The sequence below is a fragment of the Notolepis coatsorum genome (assembly GCF_963971535.1).
Source record: "Notolepis coatsorum genome assembly, chromosome: 9".
Taxonomy (NCBI): domain Eukaryota; kingdom Metazoa; phylum Chordata; class Actinopteri; order Aulopiformes; family Paralepididae; genus Notolepis; species Notolepis coatsorum.
Genome location: NC_140173.1, coordinates 145,446,361 through 145,468,723, shown reverse-complemented (window position 1 = coordinate 145,468,723; position 22,363 = coordinate 145,446,361). Strand labels below are relative to the sequence as shown.

Here is a 22,363-nt window from a genome sequence, read left to right as displayed (position 1 = left end):
CACAGGTCAGACCAGGCGTACCTGGCGCCCAGTGGTAGAATATATTATTACAACAAGGAAATGAGCTTCTGTGCATAATAACACTGGCATGTTCTGTACGAACCGTAGTTCATTATAGTTCATTGTAAAATAGCAACAGTAGTGCAATTATGGTCAAAACCCTATAAATAGCATTTGGAATAATAGATCTTTCTCTCAGAATGAATTCAGCATGGTTTATATAGCGTTATCGGAATATACGGGGTGTAGGCTACTGACTGACTGCGCTCCGCGTAGCTTGATTGATTGAAAAGTTTATTAACAGATTGCAGAATGGGTACAGTACAGTACAGCTCAGTACATACAATTGTTTATAATATTTTATTTTCAGCTTTTATAGTTTCACAAACATACATCAAGACAAATCACAAACACAAATAAAAAATAAATAAAAAGAACACAAACAGTATGTTGCCAGACACTGTCACATCAATGAACAAACATACACCATGTCAAATGCTATACACTAAGGACGCAAGGGGCTGATTCTCTGACATATATACACATACATATATATATACATATATATATACACACATACATAGTAGTGTTGTCAATACATAGTACAGAAAATACACAGGAGGACATTGAGAAGCACTTATGTTCTAGCTAAGCATTCCAAAAAGGGACCCCATATCATTTCAAATTTGTTCAAGGTCTCAGACCTACTGTGACGAATGCTTTCCAGCTGCAGAGAGGAGACCATCTCAGTGAGCCACCTTTTAAAATTTGGAGACGACGTGTCTTTCCATTCTTTAAGGATAATTCTTTTGGCCACAGCCATACCAAACATCAGGGCCTCCTGCTCATTGTAAGGTAATTCTGCAGTGTTAGCTGAACAGCCGAGTAAAGCTAGAAGGCAGTCTGGGGCAATCTCTCTTTTGTACGCCTTGGTATACCAGTCAAAAATGTCTACCCAGTACTTAAATAGCTTGGGACAAAACCAAAACATATGTGAAAGATTACCCTCTGCGGACATGCAACGATCACAGATAGGCGATACAGAGGGATAGATTCTATGCAGTTTGGTTTTAGAGTAATGTAGTCTGTGAATGACCTTAAACTGTATAAGTTGGACTCTGGCATTAATAGAACATTTATGTATCCTGCTAAGTCCCTCCTCCCACATCTCATCAGAGATTTCCATACTAAGCTCTGTGGACCATACATCTTTAATGTGGTCGGAGGAAGCCATAGATTGGACAGAGAAATATGAAACAAAATCAGATATCAGGTGTTTTGAAACTGGTGATCGGCTCATGAGATTATAAAACTGGTAGTCAGCAGGACATGTCTCAAAGTCTGGGATATTACTGCGGACATAATTTCTAACCTGCAGGTAACGAAAGAAGTGTGAGCTTGTAAGATTAAACTTAGACTTAAGTTCGTTAAATGAGGCAAAGTGACGATCAACATATAGATCTTTAATAGTGGCCAGTCCCTTTCCCTTCCATAATGAAAAAACAATATCAGATTGACCAGGGGGAAAATTATGGTTATCACATATTGGAGCATATGCCGAGGTTGAAGGTACTTTGAAAACCTTTTTGATTTGACTCAATATTCTCAGTGAGTTCCGAAGGATAAAATTGTTGAGAGCCATTTTATTAATCGTATCACACTTAGAAAATAACATTGCAGGAAGAGAGCTTTTTAGGTTCACATGCGCCTCCATGTCTAGCCACCTGGGGGCGTCCATGGCTACTGTAGCATCACCTATGAAGTAATCTTGCCAGAAGGTCATGGCCCTTGCATTAGCAGCCCAGTAGTAGTGCTGGAATACCGGCAGGGCCAGCCCCCCCATATGCTTTGGCTTCTGCAAGTGTGCTTTTGAAATACGATGTGCTTTATAGCCCCAGACAAATGGCAGAAGTATAGTGTCTATCTGTTTAAAGAAAGAGGCAGTCAAAAAAATAGGCACGCTCTGAAAAAGGTATAGGAACCTGGGGAGAACCACCATTTTTATGACATTCACACGCCCCACCAAAGACACTGGCAAAATTCTCCACCTCTCCATATTTTTCTTCAATTTTGAGACCATTTCACCAAAGTTCAGTTTAAATAGGAGTTTGGGATCCTTTGGTATAACTACTCCCAGATAGGTGAAGTGGTCATATTCTATTTTAAAGGGTAAGCTGTCAGTAAAGGAAGAGTCTAGGCTCCCTGAGATGGGCATGAACACACTTTTCTCCCAGTTAATGGAGTAACCAGAGAAAGTACCAAACTGCCTGATTAAATCTAGGAGACATGGGACGGAGGAGGCAGGATCAGCAAGATACAGGACCACATCATCCGCATATAGCGAAATACGGCTCTCATACTTTCCCAACTTTATTCCTGTGATGTTGGGATGACTCCTGATACTGATAGCCAGGGGTTCGAGGGCTAAATTGAACAGTAAGGGACTAATACAACATCCTTGTCGGGTGCCGCGATGGAGTGGGAAGGAGTCAGATCTATCAGAATTGGTAAGAATGGAAGCTCTGGGATGAGCATACAACATTCCAATAAGAGAACGAAACCTGTCACCAAAACCAAAGCGCTGGAGGACACTGAACATATATTTCCATTCGATCTGGTCGAATGCCTTTTCAGCGTCAAGTGATATGATCGCCGGCTTAGTGTCCTTTCTTTGGTTAGAGTACAATATGTTTAGTAATTTCCGAATATTAGAAAAAGCAAGCCTGCCAGGAATGAATCCCGTTTGGTCGGAGTGGACGAGAGATCCGACATGCTGAGCCAACCTAGTGGCCAACACCTTGGCAACTGTCTTTTGGTAAAAATTTAACAAACTTATAGGCCGGAACCCTGCTGGATCAGTCCCGTCCCTACCTTTCTTGAGTAAAAGGCACACATTTGCTTCGTAAAGGGAGTCAGGGAAGACATTATTAGTGATAGAATGTTGAATCATTCTAAGAAGTAGAGGGGCCAAAATGTCACTGTAAGTTTTATAAAACTCCGCCCCATACCCATCCGGGCCAGCGGCCTTCCCGCTAGGGAAAGACTTTATTGCACTTGTTATTTCCTGCAGGCTGAAATCAGCATCTAGCTCATCCCTTGCCTTGTCACTAAGCACTGGCATATCAATATTGTCCAGGAAGCTCTCAACCTCAGAGTCTGGGGCATGGCATCTAGAGGTATAAAGGCCAGTATAAAATTCTTTAAAACGGTCATTTATGTCTTTAGGGTTAGTCAGCAAGCTGCCCGATATAGATTTGATACTATGAATTGCCTGGCTGGTTTAAGGAGGAGGGTACTAACCTGCTTGCCCAGAATAGAATTGTATTCATACTTCAATTTTAAAATGTTATTTAAGTCCATTTGGGATTGTGATAGTCTGTAAACCTGCTCCAGCGAGGGGAGCCGTGCCTCAATCTCAGCCAGGCGCTTACGTCTTTCTCTCTTTCCAAAGGCTTCATAAGATATAATGTGCCCTCTCAATACCACCTTAAGAGACTCCCATAGTGTAGCGTCGGAGACATCACCGGTATCATTAGTCTCCATAAACTCAATGAGTCGAGATCTCATTTGATCGCGAAATGCTTTCTCCGAGAGCAAAGAGGGGTTGAAGCGCCAACTGTATCGCGTCTGTGGCAGTGCCAGCTTTACCAACATAGTGATTGGCGCATGATCTGAAATAAGGATGCTATGATATTTAGTTTGCAGCACACTAGATATAAATTTAGCATCGACAAGAAAATAATCTATTCTTGTATACGATTTGTGGATGTGGGAAAAGAAAGAATAATCCCTGTCTGTAGGGTGCTGCAATCTCCATATGTCAACTATGTTCATAGAACGCATTAAATTGTTTAGTACTCCAACGGAATTAATGGTCGGAGGCGGACGAGTGGACGTACGATCAAGATAGGGATCTAGATAGCAATTAAAATCTCCACCTAAAATCAAGTTGGTGGTATTCAGATCAGGGATTATGTCAAATATTTTACGAAAAAAGCTTGGGTCGTCAATGTTAGGACCATAAATATTCAGGCATGTTATTGGTAGTGAATTAATGCTACCAGACACCATGACATATCAGCCTCCGGGGTCGGAGACTACCGTGGTCATTTGAAATGGGACAGATTTACTAAATAAAATAGCAACCCCTCTTGCTTTGGAAGAAAAAGCAGATTGGTACACTTGTGACACCCAGTGCTTCCTCAGGCGCCTCTGTTCCGTTGGAGCTATATGAGTCTCTTGTAAAAATATAATATCTGCAGACAATGTTTTCAAATGAGCAAATACTTTTCCCCTTTTAACTGCACTACCCAATCCTTTAGTGTTCCATGACACCATCGTAATAGGCTTCTCACCCCCCGATATATTAACCCCTTGCGTCATCACGACCAAGTGATAACAATCTTAATACAAACAGCATGGTATATGAAGTACATTTTAATCCATTGATCATCCACCTTCTTGAAAGAGACTTCAGATACAAAAATATAACAATAAGGACTGGCAACACAATAAACCCCCCCACCGCCGCTTACCAAAACTGAACGGCAAAATCCCCATATACTCACGAAGACAGCTGGGCAAAAGAATAGGCATCGCATTGCACCGGTTAACGTTATAGTTACCAATACATTACATTACATTTACATTTAGTCATTTAGCTGACGCTTTTATCCAAAGCGACTTACAAGTTCTGTACGACAAGCCATCAGGAAGGGCACAACTCTATCAGCTGAGTAACAATGTTCGTCAAAGTGTTGAGTGCTACAGTGTAGGTTAGTTTATTAGGACAAGTGCATGACAGTATGGTTAGTTAGGGTTAGATCATTTTTTTTTTTTTTTTTTTTTTTTAATTCAGATAATGGTTGAAGAAGTGCGTCTTTAGTCGACGGCGAAAGATTGGACGTGTTTTGGCTGTCCTAACTGGGGTGGGTAGTTCATTCCACCATTGTGGGGCAAGGACTGAGAATAGGCGACTTCTCTTTGATGACCCTCCCGGAGCTTGGATAGGAGTAGGTCTGAGGCGGCCAGAAGAAGCAGAGCGTAGGGGTCTTGAGGGTGTGTAGTTAGAGACCATTGACCGGAGGTAGGCGGGAGCAGTTCCCTTTGCCGCACGGTATGCTAGGTCGAGGGCCTTGAAGCGGATTCGTGCAGCAATGGGGAGCCAGTGCAGGTCCCTAAGAAGTGGGGTGACATGGGCCGACTTCGGTAGGTTTGAGATCAGGCGGGCCGCTGCGTTCTGAATGAGTTGAAGAGGCTTAGTGGCAGTGGCCGGGAGGCCAGCGAGCAGTGCGTTGCAGTAGTCGAGGCGGGAGATGACTGTTGATTGGACGAGGAGTTGGGTGGATTCTTTTGTCAGGAAGGGGCGGATCCTTCTGACGTTGCTCAGGAGGAATCGGCAGGTTCTGGTTGTCGCTGCGATGTGAGCAGAGAAGTTCAACTGGTCGTCGAGGACAACACCAAGGTTCTTGGCGGTCGGGGACGCGGTCACAGCTGCATTCTCGACTGTGATGGAAAGGTCGGTCAGGGGGGAGGATTTGGCCGGCAGGTGGAGCAATTCTGTTTTGCTTAGGTTCAGTTTGAGGTGGTTGGTCGTCATCCAGGCGGAGATGTCGGACAGACAGGCCGAGATCCGCTCAGAGACGTGGATATCTGAGGGAGGGAAGGAGAGGAAGAGTTGAGTATCGTCGGCATAACAGTGGTAGGAGAAGCCATGAGACGTGATAATGTTACCCAGTGATTTAGTGTAGAGGGAGAAGAGAAGGGGTCCTAAAACCGAGCCCTGGGGGACACCCGTCCGCAGGGGGCGGGTGGCCGACAGGGTCCCTCTCCATGACACTTGGTAGGAGGGGTCATTGAGGTATGATGACAACCATGTCAGCGCAGAGCCAGCCACTCCCATTCCTGCGAGGGCCGCGAGGAGGATCTGGTGGTTGACTGTGTCGAAGGCTGCAGATAGATCTAGGAGAATCAGGACAGAGGAGAGGCCTTTCGCTTTTGCTAAGTGAAGTGCCTCTGTGACCGCAATGAGGGCTGTCTCTGTGGAGTGACCAGTTCTGAAGCCTGACTGATTAGGGTCTAGGAGGTCATTCTGTAAGAGATAAGCAGTAAGTTGGTTGGATACAGCACGTTCAAGTGTTTTAGAAAGGAAGGAGAGAAGAGAGACAGGACGGTAGTTGCCTATGACGGTAGGGTTCAGGGATGGTTTTTTTATGAGGGGCGTGACTCTGGCTTGTTTTAGGGAGGTGGGGACCACCCCCGAGTTGAGTGAGGAGTTGATGGTTGCAGTTAGGAATGGGAGGATGTCTGGCCAATACCTAGACAGCTGTCCCTCCACAACTCAGTGGATGAAAAATAATAAAGTGTTCACACGTGTTTTATGTTGAATAGTCAACAAATCAGTTTATATACAGTCAGCTTGAGACCGCCAGCATGGGACCAGGTCCATCAGTTGAGAGAGTCTTGGAAAAGCGCACAGCCTCCTCCGGGGTGCCAAACATTGTGACAGTAGAGTTGTGCTCGACGCGCAACTTGGCTGGGAAGCGTAGGCTGTATTTCACATTTGCCTCTCGGAGGGTCTTCATCACATCACTGAAGGCTCTGCGCTGGGTCATCACGTCCGCTGTATAATCAGGAAAAATATACACTCTGGATCCTTTGTAGTAAAGAGGACCGTGCTCACGGCTGAGACGCAGGACCCGGTCCTTGTCTTTGTCATGGTGCATCTTGGCGATAATGGTGCGTGGTTTCTCCCCCTCAGCGGGCTTGGCTAACAGGATACGATGGGCTCTGTCCACTTTAATTGGCTTGGTGAAGTTTTCACTGCCAAGTAGTTGCGAGACCAACTCGGTCACAAAGTCAGTAGGCCTTCCCTTCTCCTCGCCCTCTTTGATTCCCACGAATTTGAGGTTCAGCCGGCGGGACCGGCCCTCTAAATCGTTGAGCTTAGCCCGGAGTTCTGTGTTTTCCTTCCGTAAGGATTTTTGGGATTCTTCCAGGAGTTTCAGACGCGTGTCGTGGTCGTTCACCGTCACTTCTATCCCCGTCACTAGCTGCTTCACGCTGTTCTGCTCGGACTGCAGGGATGCCAAAGTGGCTTCAAACTTGTCCAAACGGGATGTAATAGAGACTCGGGTCTCGTCCATCGCTTTCTTCAGACTCTTACCCTGGCTTTCAATTGCAGCCAGAATAGCAGCGCTGGCAGTGTCGTCAGATGTTTGGGCTGCTGCTGCTTTTCTCGTATTGGCCATTGTTTGTCGTTTGCCAGCTGCGGTTGCCTTTTTTTTTGTTTGTTTGGCCCCTTCCCATCGGTAAATTCCATATAATCTCAACTTTCCACGGCGGTAGTGTTATATTTAGTCTGTTGATACTTTTTCAAGCAAACTGTTAGATAAACGTGTGTTTTTTATACAAAATTAGAAGTTGAGGAGGGAGCTCAGAAAAATGCGACTACTCCATTCACCGCTCACTAGCGCCCCCCAGTACATACAATTGTTAATTGGGGATGCAGACCAACTTTCGTCTTGTTTACATCAGGGTCCCCCATTTTCAATTCATCATAAATCATAAAGCTCAACTCGTTATTATTTTGCGCAGACCGCAGAAACACGGGAACGTTTTGATTATATTTAAAAGGCTTTACGTTAAACGAAACAAGTGGAATTTCGAAGCTGTAAGCAGAATACAAGTCATATGAATATAGTGTTCTTCCCCCTTTTTACTGTATAAGAAAGAATAGAAAACGCATTGCAATGACACCAGATAGTGGACAGACTATGTATATGATGGGATTCAAGTTCGCGTTTTTGTTGATCATAGGCATGCTGTCAGAGTATGATATCAGAACATTTGTCATCACAGATCATGTCCTAATAGAACATAGGCTATGGCATGGATCGTGATATTGTGTGGACTGTTATTATTACTGTCTGTACCGGTACCACCCATTGTGACAACAGCCTTGTGAGTCCCGCACACAAACATGATGGAATTCAAGTTCATGCATTGAAAGGCAGGCTACATCATACATGCAGTGAGATTCATTGCTACCCAATACTGACATCAAAATAGATTGTAGTATGCCTCTAGAAATCATATGCAGCAGGTAGAAAATTGACGGGAGATCCATCGCGATTTGGAATAAAATTGAGAACTTTAATCCCTGGGTATTAATCAAACAACACGGGAAAAGGCAGTCATATTCCAGCGCGGTCTTTATTAGCCGACAACAAAATAGATGCCTCTAAAAATCATATAGCCAATCGAACACAACTAATAAAGGCATTCATATTACAGCACGGTTATAATGACACACAACCAACGCCAAACAGTGGTCAACGAACGGTCTTTATTAGTATTTTGAGCTGTCCAGGCAGAATTGCAGCAATGGTCTTAGGGAGCCGTTGATATCTGACATCACCGTTTACAAATCCGCCTTTTATTTATCCCATAATACGCGATAGTGTCTTCTTGGTTCGACAGCAGTGAATTCTCCGTGGAGTTTCTCAGAGTTCCGCTCGGGTCAGTCCATTATTTCACATCCCATGGGGGGTGTTTCCTCACTTTCATGACCATATATGGATAATCATGCACGAGCATTGACGGTAGAACAAAGTGGTATTCATCAACACTGAGGAGCATAGAGCCTGCGTACGCAGTGTGATGAATCCCGACTTCCCTGTGCGTACACTAGTTCTACATTCCGTGCTTACGTGTGGAAATAGGTCATGTTCTACGCACACATTGATGAATGAGGGCCCTGGTGTCTTGTATAGAAAAGTCATATTGTCCCAATTGTGCTCCGCTGATCGAATAAGAGCCGCTTTTGTTAACTTGTATATCCCTATATAACATAAGAACACCCGGTCGGCCGCAGCAGTTTAGATGATGCCGATCTTGTTGGCCACATCCAGGGCGTTGTAATCCGGCGCCAGGCGCACGTAGGCCTCCTTCTCCCCGTCGGGCCTGATGAGGGTGTTGACCTTCGACACGTCGATGTCGTACAGCTTCTTCACGGCGTGCTTGATCTGATGCTTGTTCGCCTTAACGTCCACGATGAACACCAGGGTGTTGTTGTCCTCGATCTTCTTCATGGCGGACTCGGTGGTCAGGGGGAACTTGACAACGTTTAGACAACACTATTTGGGACAGACCATATTAGGCTATTACTTCACATAAAAGATCATGTCTAAATGAAATGCACAAAACAAAAAATGTATGCATCATAACGTTACCCTGGTATAGATCTGTATGCATGTATTTATTCATAACGTTATACATATTCGTTAACGTTAGATCGTGCATGGCTTTTACATTAAAAAATGTACTTGTCATGTGGTTCCGTTCTCCATTCTTCACATAAAAAACCCAATTCATACAATTCCAGGTACCACAGTATGCAGAAATAGACAAATACTGGTTTTAAAAAGCTGAAAATAAGTACAGGACACCAACAGTGGTTCCCAGTAAGACATCTTTATTTAAATTTTTATTTTTTACAGTAAGACAAGGTTTATTTCTTTAATATCCAGAAATGAAAAGTGCAATTGATCTTAAAAAAAAAAAAAAGCACAAAAATAAATAAAATCCTTCACATAAACAGATATATTGATTAAAGGAACACTCCAGACGAGAAGACTGATATTAATTCAACCCGTGTGTCGGTTTCGGAGTTGGGGAGACATGCAGACAGTGTGAAAGTGATGTGCATCAGGGCTGCAAGTTGCATAGAGACGTTCCTTTAGTTCTTGAACCGAAACACATACCGAGTCTCATAAATCGCTACCAAACAAAAATTAAAGTATACATATATGTTAGTAAAGGATGTAGCTCTTGCCTATATAGTGTTTTTTCTGACGATATCTAGTGTCCTGGGACTTTGTGGATGGAAGTTCTTTGTTCAGCTTATTAACAACAATGAATTCACAACAAACTAAGTTGAGATCAGCTTAGCGTCTCATTTAAAGGATCCTGGAGCGCAGTCTTCTCTTCACGCTGTCTTTCGCCTCCGGTTCTTGGCTGATGATCTGAAAGGGAAAAAATTTGTTTGGATTAAAAGTCAGGCTGTGTTTGTCAGCTGTGCGCTGGTAGGGGGGTGGCAGGACGAGGCACCGTTAGCGCATGGGTTTTGTATCCATGACAACGATCACCTTCACGCTAACGACCGCTGCAAGAAGATAACCTAGCTAGTAGCAGTAACGAGAAAATCAAACAGTTTATGAGACTATCGTTTTGTCTTAAAAAATAAATCGTCCTTAATATTTTTTTTTATACCAACACCTACACTGTGTAGTGTATTGAGAGGGGACACTATTAACTGTTGAACAGCATGCTGCTGGGTACAGTGTATTGAGAGGGGGACACTATTAACTGTTGAACAGCATACTGCTGGGTACAGTGTATTGAGAGGGGGACACTATTAACTGTTGAACAGCATGCTGCTGGGTACAGTGTATTGAGAGGGGGACACTATTAACTGTTGAACAGCATACTGCTGGGTACAGTGTATTGAGAGGGGGACACTATTAACTGTTGAACAGCATACTGCTGGGTACAGTGTATTGAGAGGGGGACACTATTAACTGTTGAACAGCATACTGCTGGGTACAGTGTATTGAGAGGGGGACACTATTAACTGTTGAACAGCATACTGCTGGGTACAGTGTATTGAGAGGGGGACACTATTAACTGTTGAACAGCATACTGCTGGGTACAGTGTATTGAGAGGGGGACACTATTAACTGTTGAACAGCATGCTGCTGGGTACAGTGTATTGAGAGGGGGACACTATTAACTGTTGAACAGCATACTGCTGGGCACAGTGTATTGAGAGGGGGACACTATTAACTGTTGAACAGCATGCTGCTGGGTACAGTGTATTGAGAGGGGGACACTATTAACTGTTGAACAGCATGCTGCTGGGCACAGTGTATTGAGAGGGGGACACTATTAACTCATTCCCCGCCAACGACGAGTATACTCGTTATTGGCCGCCAATCGTTGGACGCCAACAACGAGTATACTCGTTATTTGATCGTTATTTATTTTATTCGCTATTTCCATTCATAATCCATCCAGGAAGGCTGTGTAACCATAGGGAATGAGTCTGAGATCGCAAAAGTCCAATACCACCGCCTGGTGGTATGCGGCCGATGTTGCACTCCCTTTGAGACTCTGTATCTGAAATTCCTCCGGGCAGGCATTTCTAGTAACCTGGATCAAGAGCTTCACCCGATCGCATTGAATAGTTTTTGGGACCCCCGATTCATTATGCTGTGGTGGGTTATGTCGTGGCCCAGATGGACATACGATCTAGCAGATGGCAATCAAATAATTGGAATATTCTTTTTGGAATCTCACCGGCCACAGGTAAGAGCAATTTAACATCAATTTCAGCTTGATTGTGCACTATATTATAGGCAATAAAACTATAGTAAAGATACAAATAAGCAGCATAAACAATTAGGGCTGTCAGTTTATCGCGTTAATTAGATTAATTAATTACACAGCAAATTATCGCGTTATGAAAATTAACTCAATTTATTAGATTATTATTATTTTTTTTAGGCTTGAGTAAATTGAAATGAACCAAATGAGAATATCAATAAATTATTTTTTTTTATCTTTAACTGTGACACCATGCAAAAATTTACCAGACCTGAAAAATCTAAGCAAATGAATAAATGGAAGATGATTAAACGTAGATACAGTAGTGAATTCTGCCATCCGGACATATGCCATTTGAAATATGATTATAGAATATAGAATATCAGGCCTAAAATGGTTATGCGATTAAAATGCAATTAATTAGATTAATTAATTACAAATCCGGCTTGTAACACGGCTTGTATTAGGAGGTCGGCTTATAATTGCTTAGCTCAAGAGCGCACCCGGCCATTAATAGAGACCCGGTTTGTAATTGAATACCGGTCACTATTAGAGGAATTACGGTACGTATATTGTTAATAAGTTAGCCATGTAATAAGCGGGATAATGTATAGCTATACTCGGTCATTGTGGCAAAATAATTGACCGACACTGCATTCTGGAACACCGAGGCGCATTATGCATACTTTGACAATAAATAAAATAATAATTTGTTCTTACTTGCTTGCCTGGGTAAATAAAGGTTAAATAAATGTAAAAAAAATATATAATAATCATATATATTTTTTTGAAAACTTGATACCGATATTTTACGATATCACATTTTTATGCCAATATCGGCCGATAATATCGGACATCCCTACTCTGAATATAAGAATATGAGCAAGTAAACAGTCAGTGTAATCAAAGATGCAGATGAGGGTCTGTATGCCCTATTAGATATATATATAACTATCGATTGAACTGTCCGAACTGTAATACAAATTATGGGGGCGACAGTGGCTCAGGAGGTAGAGCAGTCGTCTGGAAATCCGGAGGTTCCCGGTTCGATTCCCGCTCCTCCCGGGCAGCGTGTCGATGTGTCCTTGAGCAAGACACTTAACCCCTAATTGCTCCCGATGAGCAGGCTGGCACCTTGCATGGTTGCCTCCGCCTTCGGTGTGGGAATGTGCGAGTGAATGGGTAAAATGTGAGGAACAAATTGTAAAGCGCTTTGGATAAAAGCTCTATATAAAAAAAGCAGCCATTTACCATTTACATGTAGCATGGTATTGTATGGTTGGGTTTGTGTCTCCATTAGCTATGTTCAGCCTGGTTGGGTCTAGCATGGTATGGTATGGTTGGGTTTGTGTCTCCATTGCCTTTCTTCTAAACTCTCCGGTTGCTAGGCAACCATTGCACATTCACACCAGCAACTGTGGTAGTACACAAGCTGAGACATGATGACAGTCCCAGCCAGGTGTGAACAGGTCATGAAAGGTGGCCGTGTCAGCCGGGGTCCAGCCAGGTGCCGTCAGGTTCTAAAGACAATGGAGACGCTCACTGTGTGCCAGACCCTGGCCACACCACGGCTAAACCCTGGCTAGTGGAGAAGATAAGGAGTTATTGGCTCCTTTTTGCTCTTAGTTGTTTCCATTTAGTCGGTTTGCGAGGTTGCGAGAACATTGAAACTAAGAGAGTTTGCATATCATTATAGTGTGTGTGCATGCAGGTGTGTGAGGGACGGTATATCAGACTGACTGGTGAGGGGGGCATGTCCATGGGCGAGGAGATGTCTGGCCGGTAGGGCTTCTTCTTGCTCTTCCTCCTGGCCCTGAGACTGAGAGAGGAAGAGCCTCCCTCCGAGTTGCCCTCAGTCCTGCCGCTCACCAGACTCATCATCTTCTTAGCTATGCAGAGAGAGAGAGAAAGACATGGAAGAGAGCCAGGATAGGAGAGACGATAGATATATCATAGGTTTATGATTCATGATCTTATTTTTACGATTTTTTTTATTCCCCATTAGCCTCCAGGGGTCAAACCAAAGATAAAAATAAGCAGCATAAACAATATAATTAACTCCGAATATAAGAATATGAGCAAGTAAACAACAGTGTATTCAAAAGGTGCAGATGAGGGTCTGTATGCCCTATCAGATATATATATATATATATATTAAGGCTGTCAAAGTTAACGCGGTATTAACGCGTTATCGCCCGATTCTATTAACGCCACTATTTTTCTTTAACTCAAGATTAACTTTTTTTTACTTTTTTTTTGTATTAGACTTCACTCAGGTGTATTATTGATACTCTCATTGATACTATGTTTGTTTCTGACTCAAAGTGTGTGTGTGTGTGTGTGTGTGTGTGTGTGTGTGTGTGTGTGTGTGTGTGTGTGTGTGTGTGTGTGTGAGAGATAGAGAGGGGGAGTGAGAGAGATGAGGAAGGGGCAAGAGAGAAAGAGAGCTGGGAGAGTTCTCAGCCCTTGTGTGGGTTAATGTAACACGTTCCTAACGTTTTCTTTCCCCTATTATTTCATGCACTTTATTCATTGTTTTAAATTATTATTTTCTTTTAACCCTTTAATCGCCAAGGACGACTTAACACGTCATTCTCCGCCATGCGTAATCTGCCAATGACGTCGTACAGCGTCTTTGAGATCAATATTTCAAAAATCTGTCATGACAATCATATTTCACCCACAGAGACTTGAGACTTGCTGTTGATCTCCTCTCAACTCTCCAACGGTTCAAGACCGCCGTCTGGTGGCCGATCGGCAAATCGCCAAAACCGGAAGTGACGCGGCAGAAGTGGTGCTCACCCATATTTCGTCCGGCCACTCGCTATCGTTAACGTGACTCCAGCTTGATACACTGGATAGCGATCCGTTGCCAATAACTCGATAAACAACATGATTTGGACGTATATAGTAGTATACAACCTGGAAATGGATCGCATATAACAACATCCCATAATAGCGATCTGTCTGCTCCACGCTGGTCACCCAACGGTCAGAGGAAGCCGCGGTGAGTTTCAGCATGTTTGATTATTATTAAACATACACACTGCTCCGATCAACATATCACCCATAGTACATGAATCATTTAACGTCGGCCACGGACTTATAAACCCCCCCCCCCCTCCGGTCACCAGCAGATGATGAGGCATGACGATTAGGACCTTGTACAATTGAATTTTTTTATCTGACGTCAATCGGTATCAAACTACATTTGATGATCTAATATGCATTTGTGGCTATAACTCACGTTCTATGGAATGCTGCAGAAAACGATAAAAACATATTTATACTTTAGACCATATTTTAGTATGAATGTGTGAATGAAAAAGTAGAACGTTGCTACATCCTAAACAATAGATACTTGATGTTGAATGGGCCATAGTAATGTCAATTTAGCAATACAATTTAAAAAGTTATAGCCCTGCAAAGAAGGGGAACATCTCCATAGACAAATAGAGCTGGCAGAGGACGGTATAAGATCAGAATAATCCCTGGCAGATAAAGGGTTAAGTTATTTTGTGCATCACTCTGTTTTGAATTTGATGCAAATTTGCAATGCATGAGGGTCATCCTTTTGTGTTAAATGGCTGCATAAAGCAAGCATTTGTTGACTCTCATGTTGATAAGAGTATTAAAACTTGAAAAATATCAGTTTATGGTAAAAAAAGAAAGAAAATGCGATTAAATTGCGATTAATCGCGAGTTAACTATGGACAATCATGCGATTAATAGAGTTAAATATTTTTATCGATTGACAGCACTAATATATATATAACCATCAATTGAACCTGGCAATATGTTACAATAAATATGGGCAATAGACACTTAACACATTCAGTGCCAGGGATTAGTCTGGCCCTTGTGGCTAACGTGCCATGTTTCTAGGGCTGCAACGATTAGTCGACGACGTCGATTATGAAAAATCGTCGACGAGATATTGTTGCGTCGATTAGTCATTAAAAAAAATATATATATTATAATTTAATTTTTATTTTTTGCACTACCTATCTTTGTGAAAGTGGCTTCTCAGCTCTGGTCCAGCCAGCTGAAGACTTCTTAGCTTAACATAACAGACCGACAGTAAGTTTGGGGGAACTAATGGGATAACTGGGGATGTTGTTTGGTCCTGACAAGAGTCTCAAAGCAACTCTGAGGTCATGCTCAATGTCCAATCTGTTCATCTGCTCTGTCTTCAGCTGGACCAGAGCTGAGAAGCCACTTTCACAAAGATAGGTAGTGAATTTTTTTTTTTTTTTTTTTTTTTAATATAATTGTTTTTCGATTAGTCGACTACCAAAATAGTCATTAGTTGCAGCCCTACATGTTTCCATAACATATTTTCACTGTGCGTCACTATGTTTGGAGAGCTATATCTATATTCTATATTATAGCTATGGAGACAATACTATTATAGTCATTTGACAGTGACTTTCTTCCGTCGAACATGCAAAAAAGAGATAATTTTTTCATGCATACGTTTGCGCGTTATCCCGTGGTGAATATATGTATAGTTTAGGAGTGATCGGGGACAATTCGTGAAACGCTGAGTTATAGGGCGCTACGTGTATTCTACTATAAGCGTTGGCGTTTCTTGCCTGGACACGCTACTATTTCCAAGTCAAATGTATATAATAGGTATTATATTTCATCATGAATGCATGAACGGGGGGGTGGGGGGGGGGGGAGTTTGCAGTAACGGCATTTGTGTTGAACACTACAGAAGCTGATCAGCTGGATCGATATCAAAACATTGTTGGATCAAGCCGAAATTGATGTCAGATAGTCCTTACCTTTGGTCTGGGGTATTCAGAAAATAATATTCCAATTGTATGATCGCAATTTCCAGTATTGGTGTCCATCTGGTCCCGGACATAATTTGGCACAACTTATGGATCGAGTGTGCCAGAGGCGTTTCGAAGTGGTCGGATGAAGCGATTACTCGGCTCCGTCTAAATATAGTGCCCGGAGACATTAGAGTGTAACACAGGGTTAGATATAAGGTTTCAAAGAGTGGGCGACACTGCCATCTGGCAGGATGCGGCCGGTATTGCACTTTGGCTATCTCAAAATCATTTCCTATGGCAACACCGAGGTCAGTGGATGAATAATGAATAAAAATATCGAATAAAAGAAAAAACTACCAAAACCCGAGATATCTCGGGTCTGGCGTCCAACGCATGGCGAGTTAGCACGACTTATCTCGGGTTTGGCGCTGAATGTGTTAATGAATATATACTATGAGTAAGTCAAATATACACGTGCAGTATACATAATATGGTACCCAAAACGTACAAGGTACGTCACACGTTACCCCCTACCCCAGATATCTTAAATATATACTGTAGCTATAGCTATTCATAGGAGTAAATAGCGTACGGTCCATTAACTAACAGTGTGGAATTCATTAAGAAGTGTGGTAGGTTAACACGGCTGGAAACACAAGGTCACCACGTCCTACTTACCCTTACTGCCCAGCAGCGTGGGGGAGCTCTGCAGGAAGTCTCCGATCTTCTGGAGCGCTCCTTCCCTCTTGCTGCTCTGAGACTCCTGGCGAGTCGCTGGGGAAGAGCCCTGGACACACGACAACACAGGTCAAGGTCGCTCCATGTGCGCGTGAGCATTAACACTTTGGCTGCCATGGGTTAAATTCATTATCAACCGTAGGTTGCCGGCTCTATTTGTCTATAGAGAAAGTCCCCTTCTTTGCAGGGCTATAACTTTTTAAATTCTATTGCTACATTGCCATTATTAGGGCCCATTCAAAGTCCTATATGTATTGTTCATTGTGTAGCAACGTTAAACTTTTTCATTCACATATTCATAGTAAAGTATGGTCTAATGTATAAGTATGTTTTCATCTCTTTCTGCAGCTTTCTCCAGAACGTGATCTATAGCCCCAAATACATTATATTGATGATGCAATACAGTTTTATGGCAATCAGCGTGATATAAAAAATTCCAACTAGACGTACTTCTAGAAGTTACTACACGTCATCTGATGTTGACCGGATGGGCTAGGGGCGTTTATAATTCCGTAGGCAGCGTTATACCAATCATCTAATGTGGGTCAAATGTTGATAATAGCAGTTAGTATCGAAGACGGTAACGTTACACGCTAAAACTCACCCCAGTCTCCGCGCGCCGTTGGGCGATCATCGTAGAGTAGACATTTTATCATTATGGGATGTAGATTTACCCGGTCCATCTCCAGCTTGTATAATGGTATATACGTCCAAATCATGTTGTTTATCGAGTTATTGGCAATCGATCGCTATGTAGTGTGTCGAGATCGAGTCCCGGGACCTATTAGCGAGTGCCCGGAAGTAATACGGCCGTCCAGCACAACCTCTACGGCACTTCCTGTTAAGCGATTGCGCCGATCGGCCACCAGATGGCGCTCCTGAACCGCCAGAGAGCTCAGTGGGTCTTCCTGGTGGATCTCAGGCCAGCGGAGGGGACATATGAATCCGATCCCAGATTTTTGAAATATTGATATTAAAGACGCTGTAAAGCGTCTTCGGCAACTTGAGCATGGCCGGGAATGATGTGTTTAAGCGTTTCCCGGCACCCAAAGTGTTAACATACACTACTGCACAGCCTGGGAGGTACTTACCAGCTCTTAAGAGGGGAGAACCTCGGAGTTAACTCAAAGGCCATGGTTTATTTATGTGTGTGTGTGTGTTGCCTGCGTTAGTCATTTCAAATTGTATTTATTAACATTTATAACTAGTTTGTGAAGGCCTGGCATAAAGCAATGACGGCCTTTTGAGAGGTTAGGTTAGATGGGTATGTGTGTGTGTGTCTGTATTTGGACACAGACTACGTAGCTATTGTGTACGCGTGTGTGTACTACATATAAAAAGGACGTCAACTAGCTAGTTTGCGAGATTGATTGATTGTATGCATGTGTGTAGAGCATATAAATTAACATTGGCCAATTAGGTTGGGAGATCGACTGATTGATTCAGTGCGTGTGTGTGTGTGCCTGTGTGGGGTGATGTTGGGCTGCTAGAATGTTGTATATATTAGGGCTGGGACTTTATCGCATTAATTTCTATTAATTAACTACAGAAAGAATTATAAGTAGAAAAAATTTATGCATTTAATCTAGGGGTGTAACGATGCATCGAAATGCATCGATCCTAATGTGATGATTCAACTGCATCGATTTGAAAATGTTAGAATAATAAAAAAATTAAAAAAATTTAGGCATGCTCTAATTCTCATAACGTCGGAGACAGGATCGCTGTGGATAACTGGAATGGCGATCAGATTTTTGGATTTTTTTTGCATTACATCAGAGACCAGGTAAGGACATTATATATGAAAGCTTGCGTTGATCTGATATTTATTTCTACCTCGATCGACGCTGTCTCTATGTCTGTATGTGTGGCTGTTTGCCGTTGGGTTGCAGGAGGGGGGGGTCTAAACAACATTGCATGCATGCACGAGGAAGGATAATAATTATGATCTAGCGTTGATTTCAGGAAGATCCGATAATCATGCGAAAAATTACAACGTGTTTATTGAATTACACAAAAACGCAGTTTTCGCATCTTTTCCCTGGAATGACTCAGAAGCACCCAAACTATATTCATATTCAAAGCGGTATAAAAGGGAAATGTACGGATGAAAAAATAATCAGTTTTTTTGCACGTTGACCAGAAGCAACTCACTGAGACTCAACAGCGTTATTAGACCCATAGCTATAATATAAAATATAGGTTTAGCTCTACAAACTACAACTACGTTTACATGGGGTTAATGGACGGCAAGGAAGGGGTCACTTCCCGGCAGGGGCGTGGTACTCAATGTGTTAAGAGCATGTGGTCATGGCTGTGTGTGTGTGTGCGCGTGTGGGTGGGTGTCTCTGCTCACCTCCTCTTGGTGCGCGGTCAATTTGGGCGTGAGTTTGATCCTGGCGTTTCTTCTGTTCTCAGTTGCAACCTCAACCTGAGACAGACAGACAAAAAATGTTGTTTGCTACCGAGTCATACGTACCAGAGCAGAGACAATGCGGCAGAGGTTAGAAGGTGGCATGCAGACAGAGCGATGTATAATGAAATGAAGACATGGAGCCTGGATGCTGCATGCTGGACACAGCCACGGAGCGGAACCTCTTATTAACCCTTATATTTGACATTCCTGAGCCAGGGACTAAAACAAGTCGTTGACTATTGGTACGCATCATGACGTAGGAAGAAAATCAGGTGATGGTGGCGCAGCAGCGACGACGGAAGCAGTTTTTCCTAAATTCTTTCAAAGAATATAGTATATATTCAGGTTAAATTGTATTGCCTATGTGTATGTTTTTGTTACATTACCCTGCCCATACCTGTACCTCCCCTCCCAAATGTCCACGACATCAATAAAGGAATGTCTCGTCTTATCTCATCTTTACCACCTGAAGCGGCATATTCTTTGGAGCGTCAAACAGTTTGTAGGGTCCATATGAATAGATTGCTGTGTGGCAAACATTTAACAATAGCATTTTAGTGCCCGTTTATTGCACCTGGTGTTTTTTTTTAGTAATCCCTGTAAAAGCAGCGGACTCGGCCAACATCACTGTCTTTCAGAGGCTGTGGTGAACTCCAACTAGAACTATAAAGCCAGAGTGGAGACAGAGGCATCATCTGAAACCACAGATATTGAGACACCAGCTATTCCATCACGAGAAAGGGTTGGACATTTTCCCCAAAGTATATAAACGTTGACGTCGAGACACTGGTATGGCCAGCTACAACTCAGCCCCTTGAGCTCTCCCCTCAAGAGAATATAATCAAACTGGGCTTGTTAAGAACTACAAAAAACTTGCGTATGTGAGAAACACGTCAGATTTATGTTATGATCCCCCGTGTAAAGCTAATCTCAGTGAATGTTCATTTTACCGCCGGTGACATGAAGCATAGGGTGATTATTGTGTATAATTTATGGCCATGGCTGGATAAAGACAGGGCGTGTGCGGGTTGCTTTGCTCAACGTGGAAATGGCAGAAAGGTCAAAGCATTGCAGACTCATCACTGACTCACCGAGCTTCTATTAAAAAGTAATGGTAAATTCTTTTTTGCGTAGCTTTGTCTGCCACATCTGTACTTTTGTTTAATTATTTAAATTTCTTTATTTTTTATTTTTACATGTATGTTTGTCGTCGCCCTCACTGGGTGGGATGGGTGGGATTAGGGGATAGGAATGGGGAAGAAAATGGAAGTTGTATAATTTGGATAACTGAAATGTATAAATATGTACTAATTCTTCCAATAAAAAAAAAAAAGGGAAAAAAAAATAATGGTAGAAAGCAGGAATGAGGACGGATGTGGAGACGGATGGATAAGAGATTGAGAAAAGTGTGTGGACAGACGGTAAAGGAGAGGGGATAGTGTCTCTATGGTGTGTGTGTGAGAGAGACGGTAAAGGAGAGGGGATAGTGTCTCTATGGTGTGTGTGAGAGACACGGTAAAGGAGAGGGGATAGTGTCTCTATGGTGTGTGAGAGAGACGGTAAAGGAGAGGGGATGGTGTCTCTATGGTGTGTGTGAGAGAGACGGTAAAGGAGAGGGGATGGTGTCTCTATGGTGTGTGAGAGAGACGGTAAAGGAGAGGGGATGGTGTCTCTATGGTGTGTGTGAGAGACGGTAAAGGAGAGGGGATGGTGTCTCTATGGTGTGTGTGAGAGACGGTAAAGGAGAGGGGATGGTGTCTCTATGGTGTGTGTGTGAGAGAGACGGTAAAGGAGAGGGGATGGTGTCTCTATGGCAGCGTTTCCGTTAGCCGGTAATTACCGGTTTTTGACCGGCAAAATCTGTTGAAGTCCGACATATTTAATCTCTCCGGTCATAATGTCCGGTGAAAATAATTCCCTCTAAACACAATTAGATTATTTGAATTGTATTAAAATAGGCTAAAATTAAATAGCCTATGCGATGAACGAAACAAACAATCATTAAGCAGCCGGTCTAATAATGACATTGTCTTGTCAGCGCGAGCTGGCTGCTGATATATTTGCGAGAAGCATCCATCTGCCGGCCGGCAGGGTGCAGTACTCCAATTCAGCCATTGGCAATTCAGCTGTTGGGTGGGGGCGCTGCTGAGCGGTTTCCAGACCGGACCTAAAAACACTGCTGCTCCATGCTTCACGTAAATATATCAGCAGCCAGCTCGCGCTGACAACAGAATGTCATTATTAGACCGGCTGCTTGGTGAAGCAACGATGAAACAAATTATTGTTTCGTTCATCGCATAGGCTATTTAATTTTAGCCTATTTTAATACAATTCAAATAATCAAATTGTGTTTAGAGGGAATTATTTTCACCGGACATTATGACCAGCACCAAGTCGTTGGGAGGTGGAGATATAAATCACGCAAACCCACGATAATGTTCAGTTCTTCGCTTGATATAATTAATATAAATGTCCAATATAACGGAATTCGTTAGCTCATAAAAATGTGATTATAACAGACTGCTGTTTATTAAGGTCGGGCAGACTGCCCACCGACACCTCAAGTCGGCAGCAGCACGAAGTCTCGAGGGACTTATTTTATTTGGAATATATTAATGACTGTATATACGCAAAAGTAGCCTAGTTTTAAGTTAAAATATTATAAATGCCTTGATGATGTCATTCTTTATATAGGCATATCAATTGTTTTTAAGCTCAATAAACTCTGACCGGAATTTATCCCATTTGTCCGGTAGATTGAAATCTACCGGACACTCAGACCTGCAAAAAAAAATTCTAACGGAAACCCTGCTCTATGGTGTGTGTGAGAGACGGTAAAGGAGAGGGGATGGTGTCTCTATGGTGTGTGTGAGAGAGACGGCAAACGGGGCAGATGTTGAGCGACGGGGAATGACCAGACTAGACCAGACCTCCAATGTATCATCCTCCAAAATAAAAGCCTGGTCAATAAATCACAAGGGGGTCAGTCTGCAAAGTATAAACTGTATATATCGGCCCAGAGAGAGAAGAGGTTGAACTA

At 42.8% G+C, this 22,363-nt stretch overlaps 2 protein-coding genes across 2 annotated transcripts in view; both read right to left on the bottom strand.

The window, feature by feature from the left end:
• Positions 1–8,862: 8,862 nt before the first annotated feature.
• On the bottom strand, positions 8,863–9,473 carry LOC311234799 (large ribosomal subunit protein uL23-like; the record flags this gene model as incomplete). The annotated part of the gene is made up of 2 exons (XM_084322043.1): positions 8,863–9,137; positions 9,450–9,473. The coding sequence occupies 2 exons, from the start codon at positions 9,471–9,473 to the stop codon at positions 8,880–8,882; spliced, it is 282 nt and encodes a 93-aa protein (XP_084178169.1). The 3' UTR covers positions 8,863–8,879.
• Positions 9,474–9,499: 26 nt separating this feature from the next.
• Positions 9,500–22,363, bottom strand: part of kif20ba (kinesin family member 20Ba) — a 94,394-nt gene continuing 81,530 nt past the window's right edge. Inside the window, 4 exon segments of the mRNA XM_084322114.1 lie at positions 9,500–10,025; positions 13,126–13,274; positions 16,848–16,956; positions 19,264–19,338. Of these exon segments, the coding sequence (XP_084178240.1) occupies positions 9,960–10,025; positions 13,126–13,274; positions 16,848–16,956; positions 19,264–19,338 (399 nt within the window). The 3' untranslated portion in view covers positions 9,500–9,959.